Raw genomic sequence first — 25906 nt, 5'->3', positions numbered from 1 at the left:
CCCTGATGATGTAGGCAGTATGACCTCTGAAACGTTGGTTAACATCGACCAGACTACACAGCGCAACAACCCAGAAGACAGAAATCTTCATACTCATCGCCCTGATGATGGAGGCAGTATGACCTCTGAAACGTTGGTAAACATCGACCAGACTACACAGCTCAACAACCCAGAAGACAGAAATCTTCATACTCATCGCCCTGATGACGGAGGCAGTATGACCTCTGAAACGTTAGTTAGCATCGACCAGACTACACAGCGCAACAACCCAGAAGACGGAAATCTTCATACTCTGATGACGGAGGCAGTATGACCTCTGAAACGTTGGTAAACATCGACCAGACTACACAGCGCAACAACCCAGAAGCAGAAATCTCCATTAGAGATTTAACTTCCCTTTCAGTTAAACGAGAAAAATGTTTCACAGAGTAAATAATGTATTTATTTTAAACATGAGGTTTTTGTTTATAATATCCTGGTTTTGAAATATTCACCAGTGTCCTATAAGAAGAACTTTCTTAAGTAGTTTTCGGTAGACTTAAACTTTATTTAATCGTACAAGGATAGAGCCTAATGTGTCTACGGGTGTGGCAAGTCACCATTAGATAATGTTTATATGAAGGTGGATAATGAAGATAATCCACATCAACAAAGGGCAATTTGATTTAAGCATGGAGATGAGCACTTTGGATTGCAGAAATAACCCGACGGACAATTTATGTTGCCTGGTAGGATAGGTACATTTACGTCTGCGCAATATGTATATGTTGTGTCGGAGTTGCAGAAGAATCCAGGTCCTACGCACGAGTTAGGCGTCGGAGTAGTTGGAATCGGTGTAGGTGTAGATCCACAAGTAGCATTAGCGGGATTTGTACAGTATTGAGATATAGAGTCAAAGAGTAGGTTATTAGGACATGTCATATTTTGGAGATACATTGTGCCAGACGTTAGTACACAAAAATAATATTTAGAGCAATCTTCTGCATTTGGGAATCTTCCTGATGTCACACAAGTGAAGTTTCCATTTTGACTCAATACTGTCTTCGACGAAATTAGATGCACAAATGTTACGATCGCAATCTGTAAAAGAGATACTTAATTATTTACAAGTAAATTCTAAAAATATTGTACTTTATTCCCCACGCGTTGATAACGAGACACCTACAAAAATTATCTATAGGATTTAAACTTGATCGATGTGACCCTCAGCCTATAATTTCTTCGTATTTCCTCAATTATTCTTCTGCATAGAAGATCCTTACTGAAATGTTTTATTACAGTATCTTTGGAATTCATTACCTGATTTCAAGCAAATATTTCGTGGTAATTCTAGCCACTTTCCTTGAAAACCTACATAATATTTAACAGAATACTAATAAATTAAGAACGTGGCCTGTACTAGATAAAAAGATTTTTATTAATGTTTTGGATATTAAAACACATTTCAGGTTATAACTGACTAGTGGTATACTGGGATGTTTTATCGTGTAGTCTGGTAGAATTTTACCGACGTTTCAGAGGTTTTTAATGCCTAGTTCATCAGTGGCGATGATCGGTTAACTTCTATCATGCTACACGGCGCAACATCCAGATTAAATTTATTAATATACAAATTAAAAGTTAGAAATAAATCACAATGAATATTAATACCATTCAGGTAGTTTACACTCAAAGTAACCAACGTCAAATTATAAAGACATTACATAATTATAGGAAAACTTTATGAACGACAGATTTGTTCGTAAGCAGTGACGGAGTTATTGAAACCAAATGATTAATAATGACGTCACTGACTTTGTGGTTGATGTACGTTTTGTGGGGGGTCGAATGTCAACGTGACGAACCAACAGAAAATATAGCAAAATTTCTTTGAATGAAGGCCAAAATGTAAAGCCATTGCAGACAAAAAGGAAACGGAAATGTTAGTGGTGACATCTTCATACGATTTGTAAACATATGTTATATAAATCATTTACATGGCTAAAATATGTTTGAGAAGAAAATAGTAATTTATATCGTTATATATTATAAATTTAGAAAATAATATAATTATTTTATAAGAATCTGTGATTTTCTTAATACAACGTGCCATAGAAATATGTATACATATATCAGCGAATAAAATTAAGACATTTCAATATACTAAACCACTACAAACGTTAACATCGGCACTTTGTGAATTGGAGAATCTAGTATAAGTGTTAAAAACGACCAGTTAGCCTTATAGCATAGTTGGTAACGGTGACCAACTGACTTGTAAGGTTTAAATTCCATACTTTCATTTGTATGCCTCTGTTTGGGACACTTCGTACAAAAAGTCTAACTACACCGCAAAATTCTTTTGTAGCATATACTTACATTTTATAAAAAAAATATGTTTTTTTACCGAATGGAAATTATTAAATGTTGAATGTTTAACTTACCGTAAACTTTATCTCCTGTAATTTCTTCATTTTAAGGTCTAATTAATACATGTTATATTCCAAGAGTTGCTGGTTCCAGATGCAATGTTCAGAGTTACCTGAGATGTAAGAATATTCAGTCGTAAACAAACCAATTACAGAGCGATTCATATTATGTGATTTCTAAGTAACACGTCGTAAATTTCAGCTCAGAATCTGTGTGCTGAAGGCTTTAATACGATGTCTTAATGTCTTTCACTGTAGCGACCTGTCGCTAATTCCTTTATCTCAAGTTCATGAGAGTGTTCTTGAAAGTATTTGTGACAAGTTTCGAAATGTTATAGCAGCTAGTAAACATGTAAACTGGAAAAATTCAGTTCGTACCAGAATACTAACAGTTCACAAATTCGTTCTTGGAATATTTCCGTTAAAATTGTTCAGGGATCCGACAGGAAGCCACAGTAAACTAATCCACTCGCAAACAGTATTTTAAAGAGGCACGGAGGATTTATTTTATACTGGAATATACATGATATCTCGTGTGTTCTTTGCTACGTGCATTTAGTGGTATAAAATCAAATTTTATCTAAATCCGTCCAATGGGATATTATTGATCATTAATCATAGCAGTGCATGATATTTTATGTCAAAATAATGGACATACAAACAGGAAAGGATGTCAGTAAACACACACCTTAGTAATTACTAAATAATGAATTTATTGTATTTAATTATTAAAGCAAAACAGATAGTACATAACATTGAATAATTATATATAATGTATTGACTTTTACATTTTATTGTAACCATAAACAGAGATTTATAAAAAAATTCAATTAATTTATTAGTGTGCATGGTAACAGCCGAACTGGGCCAATTACAGCCAAGCACAAAAACGGAAGTTAATAACAATGATATAATATATAGATGACGTATAAGATAAAATATTAATACTAAGTGAAAACAAATATACAATAATCATTGGGAAATAAACCCAAAGAACCCAGGAATAAAATAAAGAAATAATGAGACAAGATAAAATAGATTTAAGACGAAAAGGTGATACAGGAAGAGAGAAAGGAATGAGGTAGAACAAATTCGATTAAAAACAAAAATATGATAAGAGAAAACAGAACAATTATTATTATTTAAAAAGCTGACTGAGCTCAATAAGCAAAACACGATCTTTGTTAAAGATGTCGATGCTCCTGCAGACTGCATTGGCACCAGAAACGCATCTGGCAGAGGGACTGGCCTTGAAATTACGTTTTTCAATAAAGGTAGAGTAGTCTCTGATAGACCTAGTAGGTACGCAGAGACTAACTGTATCAACAACAGATGAGCAACTAATTTTGCCTTTAAAAACATTGATGAGGAAAAGCGCATCCAAAAGCCTCCTCCTTAAATGTAACGATAAGAAATTTAATCTAACTAATATATCGTCATAATTATAGCCACAAACGCCATTAAAGAATCTAGTGTAACATAGAGCTACAAATTTCCTTTGAATCCTTTCCAATTTAAAGGAATCAGTATTAGTAATAGAGTTCCAAACAACGGATGCATACTCAATTTTGGATCGGACTAAAATACTGTACAAAACCAAAAGGCTATCAACAGTGGAGAAGGAAGACGTAATGTACCGAATCAAACCTAGCATTTTTAAGCCTTGTGAGAATATATAGTTGATATGCTGATGAAAATAAAGCTTACAGTCCAGTAGAACACCGAGATCTTTAACACAATAAGAACGTGCCACCAGGTTGTTACACAATTTGTAATTAAAGTAAATACTGTTTGTCTTTCGGGTGAATGATATAACAGTCGTTTTACTTAAATTAAGTTGCATCCCATTAACAAGACACTAAAATTCAATTCAATTCATTTATTAAAGTGCTTGACAACAGCCAAAAAGGCCAATAACAGCCAAGCACTAACAACAATACAGAAATTTACAATACAAAAGCAAACAAACAATGAACTGAAAACATAAATGTACAATATTAATAATCTTAATAAAATGCGTCTAATCAATCTGTTTATTCTCTTACTTCTACAACATTCAGTTTGATTGCGCGTTGATAGAACAGGAAATACACAGAAGTTTTTACAAAATATTAGCAGTAATTTTACGAAGATGGGAGAGAAAAAGCGATAGAATGACAGGTAATGTTTTGCTTGAATATATCAGATATATGTAGAATATAATAGAAATGCAGATAAGCTTTTATCTGATACTGTGATTTCATGTTAACGACTTTTGTAGGATATTAGGGTTTTTTTTTCGTGCACGGAAATGATTCACCAGGATAGCATCTTTTGTCTGTGACACAACTCTCTTTAGGAATAATTTCTTTTTTATCTGGCGTGCAGTACGTGTATTCTCCCGAAGGGTGGCAATAGTATCCAAGAAAACTTCCACATTTAATGTCCGGCAGCTCTGGTATTATCGGTGGATCAGCTATTTGGCCATCCTGAGCTTCACATGTTTCAGTTCCTGGGTTGAAATGAATTCCATTGGGACAAGTATATTCCGCGAATACTATTTTACCATCAGGATATGTGACTCGGATGTAATATTTATGCGCGTCTAAAAGATGTGGGTATCTTACTGATCTAGTGTGAGGAACGATATTTAGATTCCGTGCTCTCCGATCTATAATTCTTCGATAGTTATCTTCGTTGTCAGCCAGGCTTCGAGCATTTAACTCCAAATTCGCGCATGTTAACTGCACAGTTAATGCAACCAGAACCTGAAAAATAAGCATTTTGTAAGGATTATGACGTATCAAGTATATGTTTTTTTTATGTTTGAAACATTTTAAGAATAATAAGTGTGTGCACAGAATAATTAAATATATACAGATGTCATAATTATTATAAAAGTTACTGTAAAAATACTGTGGATTCTGGTTAATTTGTACACGTAGAGACTAGAAAACTTTGGCCCAATTATGCGAAGTTTCACGTAGAGAGTTAAAATTTTTGTTCTGTGAGATTTGTCCCAAATAAATGACTACCCCGAAAATCGATGGCCCGATTATCCGGAATCCACTGTATATTTCGACTTTAGAAGTGTTCTTTGGGTTTTTAATAATCAGAACTTGACAGAAATAAAGTTTATTGGTATTTACGTAAAACAAGCCCCTGTACTTTGTAGTATTACATAAATTACTTTCCATTATGAAATATGTTTCAGTTAAGTTCTGGGCACTAAAAACTGTTTATAGATTCTTAGAAGTTGGGTAATGTGTGCATTTTTTAATAAATTTTGTTATTTGTTTATGTATATAGTTATAAACCCCTTAATATAGAATTAATCCTCCACTGAATTCTTCGCAATCATGTTTTTATTTCTGCTGTATATCAGATAGTGTTAAGATGGTCAAATCACATGGTAATTTGTAGATTTTAAAACGTGAAGAGAACACAAGTGAGCGCAGAAGGGAGGATAATTGTGTGTTCAAGAAATACGATAGACAGTTTTTCATTGTATTCATCTGGTTATGGGTAGAGGACAGTAGAGGTTCTTTCTAAACACAGTAATGGACTTTCGGGTCTCATGAAAGGTGGACATTTTTTAATTAGCTCAAGGAATCCGTCCAGCATTTTCTTCACTTAAACCAAGAATATTTTTTTCCATAGACCCAAGGACCAATTAAACCGTTCTAACACTATTTTTATAACTAGTAGTTATTTTTTATTATCTTTAAAATTACATATTCAGAAATAACAAATTATCATAAACAATGCTCAAATATAAATGTTACTTAAATTCACAAATTACAATTATTCATTCATTTATATTTGTTCCTGTATGTGGCATAATTTTTACCCGGATAACTTAATATTTTACGTAGATTTTAGTAATTGGTAACAAATTATCACTTAATTTTGTTGGAATGGTTACGACTGTTTTCGGGTCTGATGTGGCCCGCGGGCCTCCAGTTTTATTATATCGCAGGAGTACACAAATAATCGAACAGTTATAAATTAAACACTCGACCCTTTAAGATCGAGTGATAAAAATATGTTTATCTTCTGCTTAAAATTTAAAATCTCTTTATTTTATTATTTTTTTCCAAAATAAAAAGTTAATACTTACTTTAAAAACATTAATTAATACGTATTTGTATTGAGACACGTCGTATTTTCTTTGCGGTACGGACTAAATATTAATTGTTTTAAATTACGGTTTGCCAGAATTTATAAAAAAAATCAAAATTTTCCGTCTTTGTTCCAAAGCTGTCACCACTTATCACCTTTTTATACTCTTATTATATTCTTATCAGAAAGACAAACTGGCTTTGCCTGGGAACGTTACCAATAGATGCAATTTCTACGACTTAACCTCATACAATGCCTTTAACTTCTCTCTAATAAGTTTCTATTTGATTCTACTATTTTATCCATCTTTATACTTCAAGGGATTGAAAATTGTGAATTCTTATACTAAAATTCTAGCGGGCATCCCAGAACAATTCTGAGGGCATCACATTGCCCTTGGGTAGACGATTGGTGGGCCCTGCCATGAATAAAAAAAGGAAAAATTTGATAAAATTTGAACTTACCAACGTTATTAACTGCCATACACTTGCCATCTTGTAAGTTAAAACAGTGACTGTCAATTCTTCTGAGCGTAGCTCTGTCGCGTTGAAGACGAACTTTTGCTCCTACCTACTGTAACTAAGAATATATACTCTTCAATAACGTAACGTAAACTAACCCAAATTATCCATTATATACATAAAGTATCATAAATTCCAGCAATGACCTAGTTCCACATCTTTGCTTATGGGAATTGCGCGCGTGTGTAGACATTAGAATAATGATCTCGAAGACATTAAAGAATATTCTTGATGCGAGGGTTAACAGATACAGTAGACGATTTGTAATAGTTTTTTGACTGACGGATTGTTTACAAGACTTGATTGCTTAAATCATATTTAGACTAGTTTCGGCTTCAACCCTACTCGAATTCTTATCTTGTTCTACTTTTAATCGCATCTTCTACACGTCCAAATGATTTACCTTCATTAAACCTAACTCCACTAGGACGAGTTGGCACTGCCTGGGGACCTTCGGAACCGCAAATCTAAGATCCTAAGCTTAACTCCCCGGTTAAAAATTAGTGCCTGTCGGCTCTCCCGCCAATTTCGTCTTTATATATCTCTTCATATTTTGTCAAGGTTTAAAAACGATTATTTAAAAGTTTCTAGCAGAGAAAGATTTCAGGTTTTCACGTCAGAGAATATAAACATGGCTGTCATCTGCGTTGTTTGAGCAGTGTAGTCTGATAGACACTAAACCTGCATTTTAAAGAAAAGTCTTTCAGTTTAGAAATGTCTGCTTCATTGCTTACGTTAAAGAATTAGCTGGAATAAAAATTCACAACATAAATTCTTAAGGAGTTGTGTAAGTCTCAGACAGAAGATTAGCTACTTGAAAGTCGGTATGTTAAACATCTATTGTTGGTTGTGATCCAAAGTTAGTAGACTTTTCTAGACCCGTCTTCACACTGACTTTTATATTTACTTTATTTATATTTATATAAATAGTACGTGTATGCCATGCTTTTATGTATTTCCGTATATTTACGTCAGCATAAATATGTAGATTTCTTCTGTTTAGGTTTATTTAAAGTTAACAAAAATATTTAAGATTAAATTTAAAAATAAACAACGGGCTACGAATATGAAGTACAGATAGATTTTTATAAGGGCCAAAAGTTTCATTGAAATTGTTTATAACGCATCAGAATTTAATGTACATTGAATCAGGTGTACTCCAAATGGCATGAAAATATAGAGCAAGGTCATAGCGTAACAATAGCTGATAAATCATATGAATGTGTGTCGCAAGTTAAGTCCTAGAAAGGACGACAAAACATGTATCAACAACACAGGATTTTTTAATATCTCCATCTTTACACATATATAATCCCGTTAAGATAAGAAAATACCATACATGATCAGGTATAAGTTAATTTTTATTATTTTTCAAATTAACCATTAAATATTACACGTATTTCAAAGCCATAATATGAGCTACTGAAGAGTGTCGTTTAATAGACTATAAATAAATAAACTTTAAAAATGTTTAATTTCTCATTTTATATCCTCTTTCGTATTCTAACTTTAGTGTTTGTTAATCTAAGTCACATTTAATATGATTTTTGGAAATATATGACTTTTATTCCACGAAATTAATAATTACATACAGGGTGATTCTTAATTATATAAAATAAATGTATCGTATTATACTCCCTTAATAACATTGTATATCTATTGGTAATACAGTTTGAATTTTGAGGCAGGTCTGTACAAATCATAGTTAATAGTGGGGAATGTCAGAAAATATCTAGTTTTAGGTTAGGTGTCGATCAGGTCACACAAATTTGCCTTCAAACCTAGGGATTGGGAAGGAAAGGATAGACATTCTCTTGGTGTGTATCTGTAAGTATAAATGTACATGTATCACGCGTTTTAAATTATAATATGTCTACTTATTTGTTCTTTTGTCATATTGATGTAATTTATTTTCTTAATTGTACTCTGATAAAGCCACAATTGTTACAGCTGTGTTACAGTTTACATTCATTATATATGGATTGTTTTCCAAGTAATTTGTCGACAAACGTGTAAAAGTAGGTTATTTTTTAATATCAGTTACCATGTAAGAATTATGGTCATGTGCATTAACAAATAGGAATTAATAATGGCATAAGTCATTTGAGTTATCGTTTGAAATGAATTACAGTTTAACAATCTGGTATGTAATTCAAGCAAGGGGAAACACATTTTTGATTACAGAAATAATTTGACGGACACGGATAATTACTTAAAATTGTTACACCATTATCAGCACACAAAGTGAACAGTGTAGTTGATACGCAAATGAACCCTGGTCCGGTACATGACGGACAGACGTACGATGATGAACATGCTAGGGCAACGGGATCGAAGTTTAACGTCCCACATGAAGCCGTGGTTGAGACAAAGCCTCCGTTGGTAGAAGGAACACATGCTTGAAACAGAGAACAGTTTCCTGGGACTGGAAATATCCCTGAAGCTGTACATGTTGTGGTACATGTTCCGGTCGCCCCTGCGTCTCTCAGGAGCCCTCCGTATCGAATCAAGATTTCGGTTACATTGTCGTTACTCGTTTCCAGTTGAGCCGACGTAAACTGGAAGCATCCTAATGCAATTATCTGGAACCGACAGGTATAGTTGTAATACTGTGAGGACAAGGTTACATGAATAGTTCTTGTCACGGGGGTGATATTCGCTGCGCGCGCAACTCCATACTTTTTCTATCCGTTTCAAAAACATTACCCTGTTTAAGATCTCGGTCGCTGCTTAATATATTATTAATGTGTACAGAAGTTAATTTTCTTTTACATCATTCCTAGTATTTGTAATTTTGATTTGAGGTTTTCACGGCGGTGAGTATGAAGATTTCTGTCTTCTTGGTTGTTGCACTGTGTAGTATGGTAGATGTTTACCAACGTTTCGGAGGTTATTACTGTCTCCGTCATCAGGGCGATAAATAGCGGTGAGTAGCCTCCCCATAGAGGTTTACTATGTACGTAGTATATTTGCATTCCATTATCCACAAATGAATAATTACATAAATTGAAAATAATAATAATTCAATTTAAAGTGTTTGCCAATAGCAAAGAGCCTAAATAATAATAATAATAATAATATCTGCGTTAGTAGTGAAGAACATTGGTCTTAAAAATAATAAATATGTAAGAATGCATATTTTGGAAGCCCTTTTATAGTAGGTTTATCAATAGTTATTACTTTAATACAAAACATACTTTTCAGTCAGTTACTCAACAAACCAATATTATATTTTTATATAATAGAATGTTAAAATTAAAATTGTGTTGAAGGGTTGTTTTCATTTATATCAGGTATATTCCATAAGAACGATAAAAATTTTATTGAAAATGCAGTATATGAAATGCTTCTGTTTTTAGCAGTAGGTACCAAAAAATCTACGTATTTATTTTTAATCATAGTCAAACGAGTATGAGTACGAGTATTTAGCAAAAAAAATTGTATTTGAAAATTGAGGCAGTTAAGGAAATTTAAAATTTAAAATTCTTGCAGTTTTATACTTCCATTCCAGAAATAAGGCTGAAACACATTTTTTTATACGCAACTAATATATAAAACTGTCTTCGTATGTTTCTAATTTAACTCTCTTTTCGGGTAAGTAAATTATAAACATGGATTCTATATATAAATTAGTATTAACAAGGATATATATTTTATTGCATATAACACTCACCACCAATGCCATCTGCATTATACTTCCCATTTTATATATTTAAATGTCTTTCCTTAACAGTATCTGTTAATAAGAATTTTCCTGCTGTAACTTGTTATATGTTCCCTTTGTCTCTGCCAGCTACGAATATGCAGTAGTTTTAACAATTCCACGTGAAGTGACTCAGTTTACGGCAACTGTAAATAATACGACTTACATTTAAGTTGTGATTTGTGTGCTGAAGGCTTTAAAATTAAATTCAGGCTCATTTCCCTGCGATGACCTTGAAATTTGGTCTCAGATATCAGCTTCTTGTGTATGGCATTTAAGGTGCTTGCAGTTTTTGGCGAAATCCGTCTCCAGATGACGTAAAGAAGACAAGAATGGAATATTCCAATGAAGTACACATACTTTGCAATGCTATTTTTTTTTACATTCTTATTACATAACTGGAAGGTGTTACTTATGGAGAGTTACACTGGTTTTAAATTCATAATTTAACTATAAACAACTCTTGAAATACACATACTTAGAAATACTAATGTTTCTTACTAGAACAAGTTTATGTTCTAACGAACTGTTACGCTATCAATTCCTTTTTTAAAATGTAGGTAGATGTATTTTATATCTTGTAACTAACTAACAAACTCCAGACACAATCCTGAACATTCCGTTTCTTATAGGCTGTTTAAATTACAGCTTAAATGACCCTCGGTATTTAAAATTTGAAGCTGAAACACATTTAAATAACACAAAAATTCAGTCCATACCGCAAAGAAAACATCACATCTTACCTTACAAAGATCAACTGGTTAACGTTGTTTAAGGAAATTTGGACGAGACGCATAATTATTTAGTGGTAACGTAGGTTGTACTTATAGTAGACGCCACTGAGTTGTAAAGGTTTAAAAATTACGAGGACTGTATTCCGGAACTCAAAAAGAGCCCTGCGCTGTTACCTTAGATCAACCCCATTCGACTAAAACCCTGATAATTGACCTTAAAATTATGTTATTGTAACAGAGTAACATTATTCAGAAATACGTAATTGCAAAAAAAACAAAAAAAAAAGCACGTGCGCATCGAATGCGGAATGCTGGCGCTGTACAGATGGCAGCACAGTGCAGAGTAACTTGAAAAGTTTCCATTATCTTATCACAGATTGCGTATTAAACCACCAGACTGCAGTTTATAGGATTTGATGTTTCCACTGCGGAGAGTCTCAAGATGGCTGTTTATGGGTTCTTTCGCCGTGTAGTCTGGTCGATGTTTACCAACGTTTCGGAGGTCATACTGCCTCCGTCATCAGAGCGATGAAGATTTCTGTTTTCTGGGTTGTTGCGCTGTGTAGTCTGGTCGATGTTTACCAACGTTTCAGAGGTCATACTGCCTCCATCATCAGGGCGATGAAGATTTCTGTCTTCTGGGTTGTTGCGCTGTGTAGTCTGGTCGATGTTAACCAACGTTTCAGAGGTCATACTGCCTCCGTCATCAGGGCGATGAGTATGAAGATTTCTGTCTTCTGGGTTGTTGCGCTGTGTAGTCTGGTCGATGTTTACCAACGTTTCAGAGGTCATACTGCCTCCATCATCAGGGCAATGAGTATGAAGATTTCTGTCTTCTGGGTTGTTGTGCTGTGTAGTCTGGTCGATGTTAACCAACGTTTCAGAGGTCATACTGCCTCCATCATCATGGCGATGAGTATGAAGATTTCCGTCTTCTGGGTTGTTGCGCTGTGTAGTCTGGTCGATGTTAACCAACGTTTCAGAGGTCATACTGCCTCCATCATCAGTGCTATGAGTATGAAGATTTCCGTCTTCTGGGTTGTTGCGCTGTGTAGTCTGGTCGATGTTAACCAACGTTTCAGAGGTCATACTGCCTCCATCATCAGGGCAATGAGTATGAAGATTTCTGTCTTCTGGGTTGTTGCGTTGTGTAGTCTGGTCGATGTTAACCAACGTTTCAGAGGTCATACTGCCTCCATCATCAGGGCAATGAGTATGAAGATTTCTGTCTTATGGGTTGTTGCGCTGTGTAGTCTGGTCGATGTTAACCAACGTTTCAGAGGTCATACTGCCTCCATCATCAGTGCTATGAGTATGAAGATTTCCGTCTTCTGGGTTGTTGCGTTGTGTAGTCTGGTCGATGTTAACCAACGTTTCAGAGGTCATACTGCCTCCATCATCAGGGCAATGAGTATGAAGATTTCTGTCTTCTGGGTTGTTGCGCTGTGTAGTCTGGTCGATGTTTACCAACGTTTCAGAGGTCATACTGCCTCCATCATCAGGGCGATGAAGATTTCTGTCTTCTGGGTTGTTGCGCTGTGTAGTCTGGTCGATGTTAACCAACGTTTCGGAGGTCATACTGCCTCCATCATCAGTGCTATGAGTATGAAGATTTCCGTCTTCTGGGTTGTTGCGTTGTGTAGTCTGGTCGATGTTTAACGACGTTTCAGAGGTCCTTGCTGCAATTATTAGTGTGTGGTTAGGGATAATAGTTATGGGGGAATTAGATTACAGATTCAGCATTCTGCTGTTAACAGTTGGAGTCAATGTCAAAATCTGCCGTTGGCGACAGAAAAGATACTGGAGGGAGGTTCTGCGCATGCGTAGTGATAAAATCCTAAAAGATACATGTTTCCTTATTTTATTTATCTGTTCGTCTGCTCGTTACAATGTCATTGTTTAGTCATCTTTGGATTGTTGCAGTTAACGTCGGAAGTTCGCAAGCAAAACGCTAGTTCGAAAACTTTTTCTAGTCGCGTGGGAAAATTAACTCTGTACCCTCTCCTGCCATCTTTTCGTGTACTGCATATTTCGTTCAAGAATTTGAAATTAGTAAATTTAGCTTTTTGCGAATGCATTAATTATATCATTGCATACAAAATATTATTTAATGATTAAAGTTTTAAGATATGGCATATATCATTTATCTTTAAGTTTTATAATTATTACGATGGTAACCACTCATTACCATTGTGATAAATTGTTAATTGTACACGTGTCCTGAACCAATTAATGTCACCGCGTATATTCATTCTTTCGTAAACTAAGATCCATTTTAATCTTATCCTCACGTGTATCGTTACGTCTCTGAAGATTTGTTGAGGTTCTCGAACTAAAATGTATTAATTTCTCACCTCCTTACGCGTGCTACGTTTCCAGCCTATCTAATTATTTACTTAAAACTTTAAAGCCCAATGGTAATTATATGCACCACTGGTTTAAAAACTGTGTACGTCATATGGCCCTCAGAACACACAGCGATTATTTCCTTAAACAGCGTTAACCAGTTGATCTTTGTAATGGTGAAGAGTTGTGTTTTCTTCGCGGTACGGACTAGATGTTTAAATATTATGTACGCAATGCGTGTCTCATTATAAACAGCGATTATTTCCTTAAACAGCGTTAACCAGTTGATCTTTGTAATAGTGAAGTGTTGTGTTTTCTTCGCGGTACGGACTAGATGTTTAAATATTATGTACGCAATGCGTGTCTCATTATAAACAGCGATTATTTCCTTAAACAGCGTTAACCATTTGATCTTTGTAATGGTGAAGAGTTGTGTTTTCTTCGCGGTACGGACTAGATGTTTAAATATTATGTACGCAATGCGTGTCTCATTATAAACAGCGATTATTTCCTTAAACAGCGTTAACCAGTTGATCTCTGTAATGGTGAAGAGTTGTGTTTTCTTCGCGGTACGGACTTGATGTTTAAATATTATGTACGCAGCGCGTGTCTCATTATAAACAGAGATTATTTCCTTAAACAGCGTTAACCAGTTGATCTTTGTAATGGTGAAGAGTTGTGTTTTCTTCGCGGTACGGACTAGATGTTTAAATATTATGTACGCAATGCGTGTCTCATTATAAACAGCGATTATTTCCTTAAACAGCGTTAACCAGTTGATCTTTGTAATGGTAAAGTGTGGTGTTTTCTTTGAGGTACGAACTGAATTCGTAAGTACTCTTTATTCGTGCTTCTGATTTATGGGTTAAGTATTAATGCAAATTATGAGTTGACTCGTGTAATTTTCCTGGTATGTTTTATCATCTACTTAGCAAATACTGAGATACGATTGCAGTGTTATCAGTAAATTAAGGGGAAATTACAACATTGCTGAAATACTTCGACATGAACAAATAACCGGTTTTAAGTCGCCATTCGCCATAGCAAGTAATATGGTATATAACTGAGAAATTCAAACATAAATGCGAATTTTACATTATTTAGAAATATTATAGAATAATACCCGTCAAAATGTTGTCCATCCAGATATATCCACTAATGGAATGGATTCATAACACATTTCATTATGCAGTATTTTGCATTAATTTCTTCATAAATTCTATGTTTCATGTTATTTAATTCTAAAATCCCTACCTTGTATACAGCCCGAAAATGTATCACCGTATTAAAAAAAATCCGGTTCACACAGCCCAAGTCAGTTGAATCCAATCAACTCCCTCCAACCCTGTCACCTTAAGATCTATTTTAATATTATCCCATCTACGCCTAGATTTTCTAGTGGGAATTTTGTACGAATTTCTCATCATCCCATGCGCGCTACATGCCTCGCCTATCTCATCCTCTTAGATTTGTTCACCTTTATAATATTTCGTGAAGACTGAAAATCATAATCATTATGAAACTTTCTCCATGCTGGTACGTCGTCCCACTCAGGTTCAAATATTCTCGACACCCTTTCCTCAAACATCCTCAATCCGTAGTTCCCCCAACGTAAGGACACCGAAATCTCGTATTAAAATGGTTAGCTCTCCAGTTTCGTATTCGAGAACTCCCGGGTTCAAATCTCGGCCCGGAGACCGGCTGTCCATGCTGAAGGTTTCCTCAGTCACCTCAAGGTAAATTCCGGGTTAGTACTCTGAATTAGGCACCAACCGCTTCCTTCCACATCCTTTAGAGTTCATTACTCAGTATCGTCGTTTCACCCAATACTACATAGTCTAGATACAGAAGGCGTCGTTAAATAAGCTATAAATAGAAGAAATTAATTAAGATGAAAGACCAGGTTTGAAACCCATACAAAACGACAGTTAAAATTAATGTTTTAAAATTTAAATTTTTTACGTCAGACTGGAAGACAAAATATTCTCAACTACATTTTAACAAACGTTTCCTCGTGAATATAATTCTGATTTTTTTTTTTTTGACAGTCGTTTCCAAATATTTGAACAGCTGTAATTCAGTTTCTCAGTCAAAAAATTTCGTAACCTTCACACTATAAAATATTGATAAATGAAACAAATGTGTCTCTTACCATATTACCACTCTGGGTTATAAATCCGTCGTTTATTCAAATCTCTAATCCACGACGTTTATTATTAACCGTATTATTTTATTATTTATTATATTATTATAATGTAGCTTAAGTAAGGTCAGAATTTTTTTATGTTTATCGATCTTAACATTTATGTAACTGACTGTGTCACTAAAATAAACAGGGTTTGGCTTTAGATAAGATAGTACGTGATACACAAACCACGAGGGACGTTCTTATCCACAGAACAGTAATGAGATTACGAATATGGGCTTACGAGTGTTAAGGTTTCTCAGGTTTAAAACAGTTTTGATACTTTCTGTTTTGCGTTTTACAGTTTAACAAAACATTTAAATAGATTAACACGCAACCAGAATAATTTCGTTCGTTAATTAAGAAAATCGCGGACATCGTTCAAGAAACATGGAAGAAAGTGTATACAGATAACCGAACAAAGGAACATGGCTACATTGTAACGTAACGATGTTTTTATCAGAACAATTTAGAAATTGTGTTCCAAAATGTATTGAGCGTAATTTATTAAATATTTCTGTCGTCAAAATTTACAGGTTGGAGACAAGTGTTCGGTGTTTTAAGGAAAAGTTTTAAATAAATGATTCAAGAATATACAATTATATCAAGTTGTGTGTTTGAGGTTATGTCATCGTATTTGTTATAATGATGAAATATAATGTAAAAGTGAACACAGTTGTTTAGTATATGGAAATCTGTGACAGTTATGATTAATTTAATGTTTTATTTTCACAACAAATTTAGAGATTGTGTTAAGTTTTATGAAACGGTGATAAAATATGCGGAAAGTGTGTAAATGCATACATTTGAATCCAGAATCAAGGATTTAGTTAGGTATTCGTCCGTTTAACGTTCAGTGACGTATCTGAGTGCAGACTTTCAAATGTTTTCACTATGAGAGAAAGAAAGTTTTCCGATAAAGACGAATATTTGATATGTGACGAGGATGATACAGATAGCAGCACAAATTCTGTGCCAAGAAGCTGTAACTGGTTGGTTTTGGCCGGAGTTTTTATCCTCCAGGTAGGTTGTGTAATTTTAAAAATTAAATATACCTATTACCACAGACAATAGAGGCTCACAAATTATCATTCTCCAAATGACAATCTTCAAGCTGTGACTTCATTAACTCCGAAAGAAAACTCATTTATTTAATCTCCAACACCAGGCTCGGTTAACCTGTACTTGTTTTGTGCATGATATTAAATAAGATTTATAAATATTAAATCTAGAAATCAAACCCGCATCTTTGAAATTTTAATCAGTTATTTTAGTAACAGTATACAGTCATAAAATAAATAGTTTCATTACTACAGAGGTAATGTAGAAAAACGATTATTATAGTAAGTAGAATACATAAGGATTTAGAAGGATAATGTCGTGACCTATTAGAAAGAAGTATCCTAACATAACATTGTTCACAAAATCCCACCTGTTGTGTATATCGTGAATCAGACCAGTACAATAGAAGTCGTTAAGTTTAAATTAATTTTAAATCTATTACAGTCTATTTAATCTTCAGTTGTTAGATATGATATGGGAACACGAAAGATTTTGAATCGAACTGCAGCAAATACTCTTATGATTTACTGTGATGTTATTTGCTTCGTGAATACAACTCTGATTTGCGTCATTTTTTAATAATGTAATTCATTCTGTTGTGGCATGATCAAATGCTCAGATTTGTGTTTATTTCTGGAACAGCTTACTTAGTAGACCTACCGTGGAATACAATATTACAGTAGGAACAATTAAAACGTTTGTTGTAAAAAATGTCATATATTTTACCTGTGAAAATATTTTAATTTTTGTGTGTATAAGAAATTATATGTAACTATGTTAATACTGTAAAATATTTTTAAAACAATAAAGTGGTAATGTATAATTATCACAACTTTTTAATGTCTTAACCAATATATTTGTACATGAACCTATTGATGGCGTTAGTAATTAACTTGAACTTATAGTGATCCTTGCTTCTTTCCAGTTCGTCATCTCTGGTGTGCTGGCTTCGTATGGTGTGCTGTTGGTAAGCCTGGTTGACGAAACAGGTGTAACGCTCAGAGAAGCAATATGGACGCCCATAACATACAGTGTATCATGTTGCTTGGCAGGTAAAATAAATTTCTCCAAGAATGTGAGACAACTCAAATAGTTATAGATTCAAACACGATTTAAAAAACATTTCCGTATAATTTTTAATACGACACGGGGAACTTGGAAAGTCTGTGTTCAATTTTGCCGAGTGAATCGCTACCATTGCCATTCTTCGTGCAGTAAACGATACCCAGGCTATCGATTTGAAACAAATATATCTAACACCGAGTGTCATTTGTGGATGAAGTCAGCCATATTCGAAGTCACAGCCGTGATAACCTCAAATTCTGTTGTATAACTTTACATTACTAATATGGTTATACCGTATGTCTTCAGATCCTCTATGCAGGAAGGTGTCAGACAGAAGAAGCGGCCAAAGCTGCAGACTGCTTGCCTTCACAGGGATCCTTATTGCTGCAGGAGGGTTAGCCAGCACAGCCTTGCTTCACAGGTCACGACTGCAGGTCCTAAGTTATGGTTTGTTAGGAGGTAAGAACATTGGCTCTACCCTGTTAACCTTTATCAATATCTTATAATTTATGCCTGTAATGTTCATCTGACCTGTAGCAGGTCCATTAGCTCTTTATGATGTTACTTAGTATGACAAGAAAGTAAAAGTTTCACTGTTTTAAGCATCACAAAATGAAGACAAATACTTGTGTGGAGGTAAAGATGGACACATTCTCTACCCCACTAACAAATGGAGTTGAATTTTCAGTTTTACACTCCTGATAACTTTGTAGGAACAGGAGACTGTTCATACATTGTGGTTGATTGGTTGGTACATCTGCTTCACATTCAGGAAGTCCAAGATTCAAGTAAATATCAGCACATACTTTGAAAATGCAAGTAGGGAATTAAAATTTCATATTAACTTAGAAATACTTGAATTAAAGCACTACAATAAATAAACTAAAAATATCCCGCTGTGATGAAGATTGTGGTTTAAAGTAGTCATAGTAACTTTAATTAAATTGTGACTGTTTCCTTCCCATGTTCTTTTCAATCCATTATTCATGAAATTGCAAGGGAATATTTTGACTAACTAAGCAACTGTTACATTCTCAAGAAATACTTAGTTTAATGGAATTAGTTAATAGATTTCCAATTCTATGAATGACATACATGGGTCAGAAAATTTATAAGGGATTTGAACAATCACCTTTATTTTAACAAAAAGTATCTCACATTTCAGGTCTGGGTATGAGTTTGGTGCTAACGCAAGTTGAGATCATCCTCCACTGCCATTATCCCAGCCACAATGCTATGGTCCCCCAGTATGTGACCCATATGACCAATGCCCTTTCCCTCTTTTCGATGCCGCTGGTCCTTCTCGGCTTCATATCCCTCTACGGATCGCAAGGAGCACCCCTCCTACAGGCTGGTGTGGTCTTGCAGGGGCTTATTGGGGCAGTAACACTCATTCCTCCGACCCAGCGACCTCGAACCAGGCATCGCTATCGTTTACGACCCAGAACCTTCACGTTTGTGGGCACCAGGAGTCAGTCTGCCGCCAGGAGAGACAGCTACATCAATGACGTGTAAGCCATCTACGCATCCATAAACTAGAGTAACTCTGTTGTCCAGCAAAGACACTGTATTATTAACGCAACCATAAATTTTGTTTTGTATAGTCTTTTCTTAGGCCACTCCATAACACGCGCTGGTTAGTCACTGGCTTCTCATCGTGGTGGTCTCGGTTCCTTTTCAGGTCATCTTATGGTTGACAAAGTGGCACAGGGATACTTTTCTCGCAGTCCATCGCTGTTTTCCTTTGAATATCATTCAGCGATGCTCCATATTTATTTATGTTTCATCTGGGGACGGTCAGCGGACCTGTTAATTGCCGCAGTTGCTAAATTTCCCACTGTAATTAATCTTCTGAAATCTAGATGCTATATTGGTATGGAAAGTAAAATACTGAAAGGCCTTGACTGGATAAATCAGTTTCTCCGTGTCGTAGTTATCGAATTAGAGGTAATAGTCAGAAAAAAGTTACTTATATGCTGGGAAAAATTTTAAATGCCGCGAAGGAACAAGTTTGATTACACCCAGTAACGAAGGCGGCCTGAAAGTTATCACAGATAAAATTAAGACTTATGTCTTATTACCGGAATAATTTGTGAAATAAAAATATAAAAAATTGTTAATTAGTCCTTTGAAATGTGGAAAAATTTCAGATATTTGGGGATGACGATGACAAATCAAAATTTTGTTCGTTAAGAAATTTAGAACAGGTGAAACTTGGGTACCTTTCTTGCTGTCATGCAGTAAAGAATCTTTTGTATTGTCTGTTTCCTACATAAGAACTTAAAAGGAAAAAGAAATTAATTTACTTCTTGTTTTGTATAGATTTGAAACTTGGTCTCTCACGTTGAAAGACTATCGTAAATTAATGATGTATGAGAATAGGCCACCGAGGAAAATATTTGGATCATAAAAGAACAAGTGATAGGAGGCTGGAGAAAATGTGTTTCATAAAATTTCACTGGATATTAATGGAATGATCAAATCAAGAAGGATTAGACAGATGTGATAAGTAGAACGCATTATACGTTCGAAAAATCCTGACAAAGTTTTGGTCAGAAAACCTGAAAGATAAAACTAAAATATATCTTATAAAACAGGATTGCTTGTTACGGAATAGATTTGTTTGACTCAGGATACGGAACATATTAATTAATCTTAAGATTCTGTAAAAGACAATTAATTTCTTTACTGCGTGACTGTTAGTGTCTTAGAAAAGACCACATTCCAAGAAGATCCTCATTTTTCACATATAATACAGTATTATAAGTTTTTTTAGAACAGTACATTGATTCATAAAGCTGAACGCAACTGTCACTTCCTGGCTCCTGGCTGGAACTGCATAACTCACCACCAAGCACTACAAGTTTTCCTGATACAAGTAGAGTATCGCTCTATAAAACAATAAAATAGACTTTTTCTAGCAGCTGCTGGGAGCCCGTAAGTTACCGTTGAGTTCTTCATCAGTGAACGCAGTGTTAAATTTTCTTTCGTTAACAGTTACACCAGAAGGCGTTTGATGTCCGCGAAATCTAGTCAGAGCTGGAGAAATCCTGCCTATTGCGACAACAGTCCCGAGCTAAACGATTGTATCGGTGAACGGCCCGTGATTTTGGAAAGCAGTTCAAGATGCAACAGGAATGGAGTTGATATCCTTCCTGAAATTCCTGAAGAATCTGAAGAAAATTATGATTCAGACTGCAGTGATATCCATGAAGATGCAAGTGACGTAAAATTCAGAGATAAAACACCACAATGTGGAGCAAGGAGTATGGACAGTCGTTTAGATTTGTATAAAGTTCATGCTAAAGTAACTGATAATTGTGTAGACAATAAAAGATGGAGTATCGGAACTACGGAAGAGATAATGTCGTTTTCCATAGAAAATGGGTTAGCAAAATATTGGTCAGTTTCAGAGAACGACGACATCAACAAGGAAGACCGGCGGAATAATTCGTGTAAAAATAATTTTGAAAATGTTGAAGTAGAACTTGATAAACAGGGTGTAAGAGAAAGGGCAAGTTTGTTTCCTGTTAATAAAGCAGTTTGGACTACGAGTTTATGTGAAGTCGGTTCAAATTTTGATAATGAAGACGTAAGTGAATTTGATCCACTTTTGAGTAATATGGGTACTGCAAAGAGTCGTTCCGCCAAAAACTTTTATCATATCGTCAGGAAGGCGAGGAGTATGGAAGACGTACCGGTATCTGGTATTACGAGCGCTACGAATCAAAACGATGCTTTAAATACAGATGTTGTCGCGTCAAACGCGAACAGCGTCTCGATGCATTCTTCTGACGAAGTAAGTGTTCATAAATATGAAAATGGTGTCACAAGACATGTTGATACTATTAAACTATCTTGCGACAGCAAACACGTTCAAAAGCGATTCAGTATCGGAAGCTCGGAACAGTTGTTATCGGCAGATGCTGTGTTATTGACAGAAGATGCAGAAGTTACAGATGGTGATGATTGTCAGAAGTTGTACAGTACTGAGAATGGAAACTGTAATCAGGCAGTGGACCATACCGGTTTCTCTCATAGACTCATACCAAACGGTTCACTTACGATCGTAGTTCCAGAAGATCATAGAAATGTCACTGTAACCGAAGAAATATGTTTATCACCTGATTTAGGAGAGAGCGAATACTCACATTGGGGAGCAAAATTAATGTCATCAGAGACTGTTGTTGACAGTACATCAAACAGTTGTCTGAGACGCTGGAATCAGTGTGTCGCATCCTTCTGTCGAGTCGTACAAAGGCTGATTTCTTGCCGCACGTGCTATCTATGCCACTGTCGAGTATTCCGACGGCGACGCGCATCAGATCTTTACGACCGATTTCTCTGCTGCGTTTGGGAATACGTGACGATCCCTTATTTCTTCCCGTCTCTGTTACTACGATTTGCCACGAGGCTGTGTCTGATGGGGTTCGCAGCGCTGTGCCCGTCGCTGGCAAAGAAAATCATCGACGAGTGCACAAACGAGGAAGCCGCATTTTCCGTCTCGATATCTGGGTTTGCCTGGTTGTGCTTGCTGCTTCTGTCTCTTTGGTGTTCCAAGATGTCGCATGAAAAGCGAAAGTACGTGTTTGCGGCCGGGAACCTGGTCGCTGCGTCCGGGCTCTATCGTAAGTATAAATTTTATTAAGCGGCGGGAAATTTTAAGATATACATTCTTATATATTTTGTGAACTTCAAAGTAAGGCGTGAAGTGAAGATCGTCTGTTTCCTCATTCACGCGTTTAATATCGTAAACTACCGAACAGATTGTTATGAATCTTAAATATTTTAATGTGTACACTGCAAGTTATTAAGAAGTTGGTTTAATATATCTCATTTACGTAAAACTCATATCTAAGTACATGCCTTTTTTTTAAAAAATTAGATTCTCTTAAAACTAAATATGAATGATATTTATGTCTGTGTGGTTTCCAGTTTTGTCCAAGATGGAATCACACGACAGCCTGACTCTGAGTTGCGGAATTTTCGGATTGGGTCTAGGAGCTACGGTGGTCATGGGCAATACAATTATGCACGAGGCTCTCGGGACCTGCAACCTTGCCAAGGTGGATGTGATTTTGGATCTCGCTTGTGGAATTCTGATACTCGTCACTGGCTCTGTCATCGGTAGGTAGATCAGTAACGTACAACTAACACAGAAAGAGACATAAGTAATCGTGGAATGGAACTTCACATGAGGTTCAATTAGATCTACATAACATTTTATCAAATACAATTTACAAAGTAATATCTGCGGTTAATTTTTATTATAGTATGTAATCGTGCTCGTGTGTGCTTTGTGTATACATGCACGTGTGTATTTATCCGCCATGATGGTTTTTTAACTGGCTAGACTTTTCATATTCATATACATTCAAAAAATAAATCTACCAGATAAATCAGGATTGAGTAGAAATTTTATGAAAGCAGCAGGCTTACCACCTGCTATTCTGAGAAGGGGTAAACAAAATTCTTAGGTGACTAGGATGCGATAACTGGCCAAATGGCTATAAACCACTCGCTGTGAAGAAGAATAAATATTGTTTATTCAATTTTTTTCACAGTGTTTTGCTGTTAGAGTTAATTACTGCTAATTTGTTTTATGTTATAATGTTGCTGAAAATTTTTGAAAATTTAAATATTTTTTATAAAGTAGTGTTCATCATTTTTAATTGTGAATGTTCTGTATAGTGAATATGATGTCTCTTGTATTAACATTACATTCATGATGGAGCAGGTTTTTGGTTATGTTTGGTTATGTTTATATCTCTATTCAGTATCAGGTTGGGTTGGGTAAGGTTAGGTTAGGTTAGGTTATGTTTATGTCTATATAGAATCAGGTTTACCTGTAGTGCACTTGGCTTTGAAAAAAATATATTAATAGATTAATATCAGAAGTAAATGAATATTTGTTCAGTGTGGTATGAAAAAGAACAAAAACAATGGATTTGCTAGAATATTGGGTATAATCTAAGTTTTGTTTCTGTTTACGTTCGCGCAGTCAGCATATCTAAAAGCACTGCTGTTCTTGTAATTGGACAGATTCGATCCTCGCTCACAACGAAGGCCCTTCTGGCTGCTTCACGCTGTTGGCCGTTGTATACTTGGTGACGGGACTCTCGTGGCTGTTAAGGCCATTGGTCGACAGACTGCAATCTAAATGCCGAACTCACGATCTCTGGTTCACTACCGGAGGACATCACTTCACTTCTGGGTAATCAGGTCTCGGTATCCAGAACTACTGCTGTTGGAGTTCTCTGCGGTCCCGGAAATAAGGAACGATCTCCCAGGTCAGTTAACGACGTCTTTTTTATTCGTTTAAATATAAAGTGTGGAACGTTAGAGAATGTTTGCGGCAAATTGAAAGAGATGGTAAAAAGGTAAGGTAATATCAAAATTGAAGTTGTAATACCAGTGAATCGACTTTTTAAGCCGCAATTAAATTTGCTTGATACGTTAATGGAGGACACAAAAGAATTTTGACTATCAAGGTGAGGATTAGAAACCATTGAAGACATTTAAATCTTAAAATTGGGGTTCTAAAAAAATGATATATATGCCATTTTTAAGTACGTATCTTAATGTGATTTTAGGTTTATGCATAAGAAGTTGGTTTGGTAATTAAGATGAAGTTGTGAGAAGTTTAATTTTGGAAACGTTTGCCGTAATTGATTTCATAACCTTTTAGCGTTCGGTATCAACTCTTAACTCGTGGCGTGTTTTAGTGACTCGTGGTCTGAGAGACTGCTCGAGTTTTAATCCCGTCTGTCCACACATTCAAATGGCATGCAAGAAAATTCTAAATTTGATGTCTTAGTGTCTTTTTCTAAAAAAAAATGTAAGATGTAATTTTTTTGAGTCCTCCGTGAGTTAAGGGTTAAAATATAATTTATCTGTTATAACGTACTGATGTGAAAGTTGGCGTCTCACGACAAAGGAAGAACGTGAGCCTTCGGGGATTTGACGACAAAATTCCACGGAAATATTTTAAGCTTCTACAGATGAAGTAACGAACATTTGTTTAAAATCACGTTATGAAGAGATCCGTAATCTTCACAGTATCATCAGTCGGGGATTATTAATACGAGTAGGACGTATCACAAATAAGGGAAATGAGAAATGCATACAAAATTTTAGTCTGTAAAACCACATTCAAGGAAAACATTGAAATATTAGTCAATGTTGGATAATAATGAAATTGATCTTGGAGAAATAAGGTGTGATGGAATTGTCTGGTGTATGAGCGGACTTTTCTGAATCCATTAATAAAGTTTGTTTAATGATCGCAGGAAATTCTTTACCACCGCAGCGTGCCAGCTTCTCGAGGAATTTCCTGTTCTGTGGAGTTGATTGGGCTAACAGTGCATGAATGTGGAAGGGATTATGAAAGTAGAAGGTTGTTTATTAATCATCATCCGTGAGTCGTGTGTCTCATCTGCGGTGTTGTTTTATGCGCGTCACAGTAGCGCGCTGCTGGGCCATTCACTGCGGATTTAAAATCCAGCCGTTAGCCCTGTAGTACAGGGGCTGAGATCACTTTTTCCTCTCCCCTCATGCGCCTACATGGCGTATAGTGGGATAGCTTTACTTTTTATTTTACGTTTTGTTTTTGTATTTTAGCGTTGTTAAATTGTATTGTACATCAAATTTGCATCCAATAAAATGTGCATGCATGCATGTGTAATTATTTATTTTTGCTATATTTTATTTGCATGGGGTAACAAAATGGTGAAATGAATAGAATACCGAGTAAAATATTATTATTTTTGTTGTTGTTGTTG

General features: G+C 35.4%; 2 protein-coding genes across 2 annotated transcripts; one reads left to right on the top strand and one right to left on the bottom strand.

Annotated features, from left to right (window-relative positions):
• Window positions 1-3101: 3101 nt before the first annotated feature.
• On the bottom strand, window positions 3102-7117 carry LOC110827041 (uncharacterized). The gene is made up of 2 exons (XM_087359251.1): window positions 6974-7117; window positions 3102-5155 (listed from the first exon to the last, which is right to left on the bottom strand). Exons 1-2 carry the CDS (start codon window positions 7001-7003, stop codon window positions 4673-4675), a joined length of 513 nt encoding a protein of 170 aa, XP_087215377.1. The 5' UTR covers window positions 7004-7117; the 3' UTR covers window positions 3102-4672.
• A 9097-nt stretch (window positions 7118-16214) lies between these two features.
• Window positions 16215-25816, top strand: LOC110827021 (uncharacterized). Its single transcript, XM_022058238.2, has 8 exons — window positions 16215-17021; window positions 17986-18112; window positions 18432-18584; window positions 19291-19636; window positions 21123-22753; window positions 23061-23252; window positions 24168-24415; window positions 25415-25816. Exons 1-7 carry the CDS (start codon window positions 16893-16895, stop codon window positions 24341-24343), a joined length of 2754 nt encoding a protein of 917 aa, XP_021913930.2. The 5' UTR covers window positions 16215-16892; the 3' UTR covers window positions 24344-24415; window positions 25415-25816.
• Window positions 25817-25906: the final 90 nt, after the last annotated feature.

This window comes from Zootermopsis nevadensis, unplaced genomic scaffold (assembly GCF_977971745.1).
Source record: "Zootermopsis nevadensis isolate Lab colony 2312 unplaced genomic scaffold, Znev_1.0 Znev_ptg000031l, whole genome shotgun sequence".
Taxonomy (NCBI): Eukaryota; Metazoa; Arthropoda; class Insecta; order Blattodea; family Termopsidae; genus Zootermopsis; species Zootermopsis nevadensis.
This window is presented reverse-complemented; position numbering and strand designations above follow the sequence as displayed.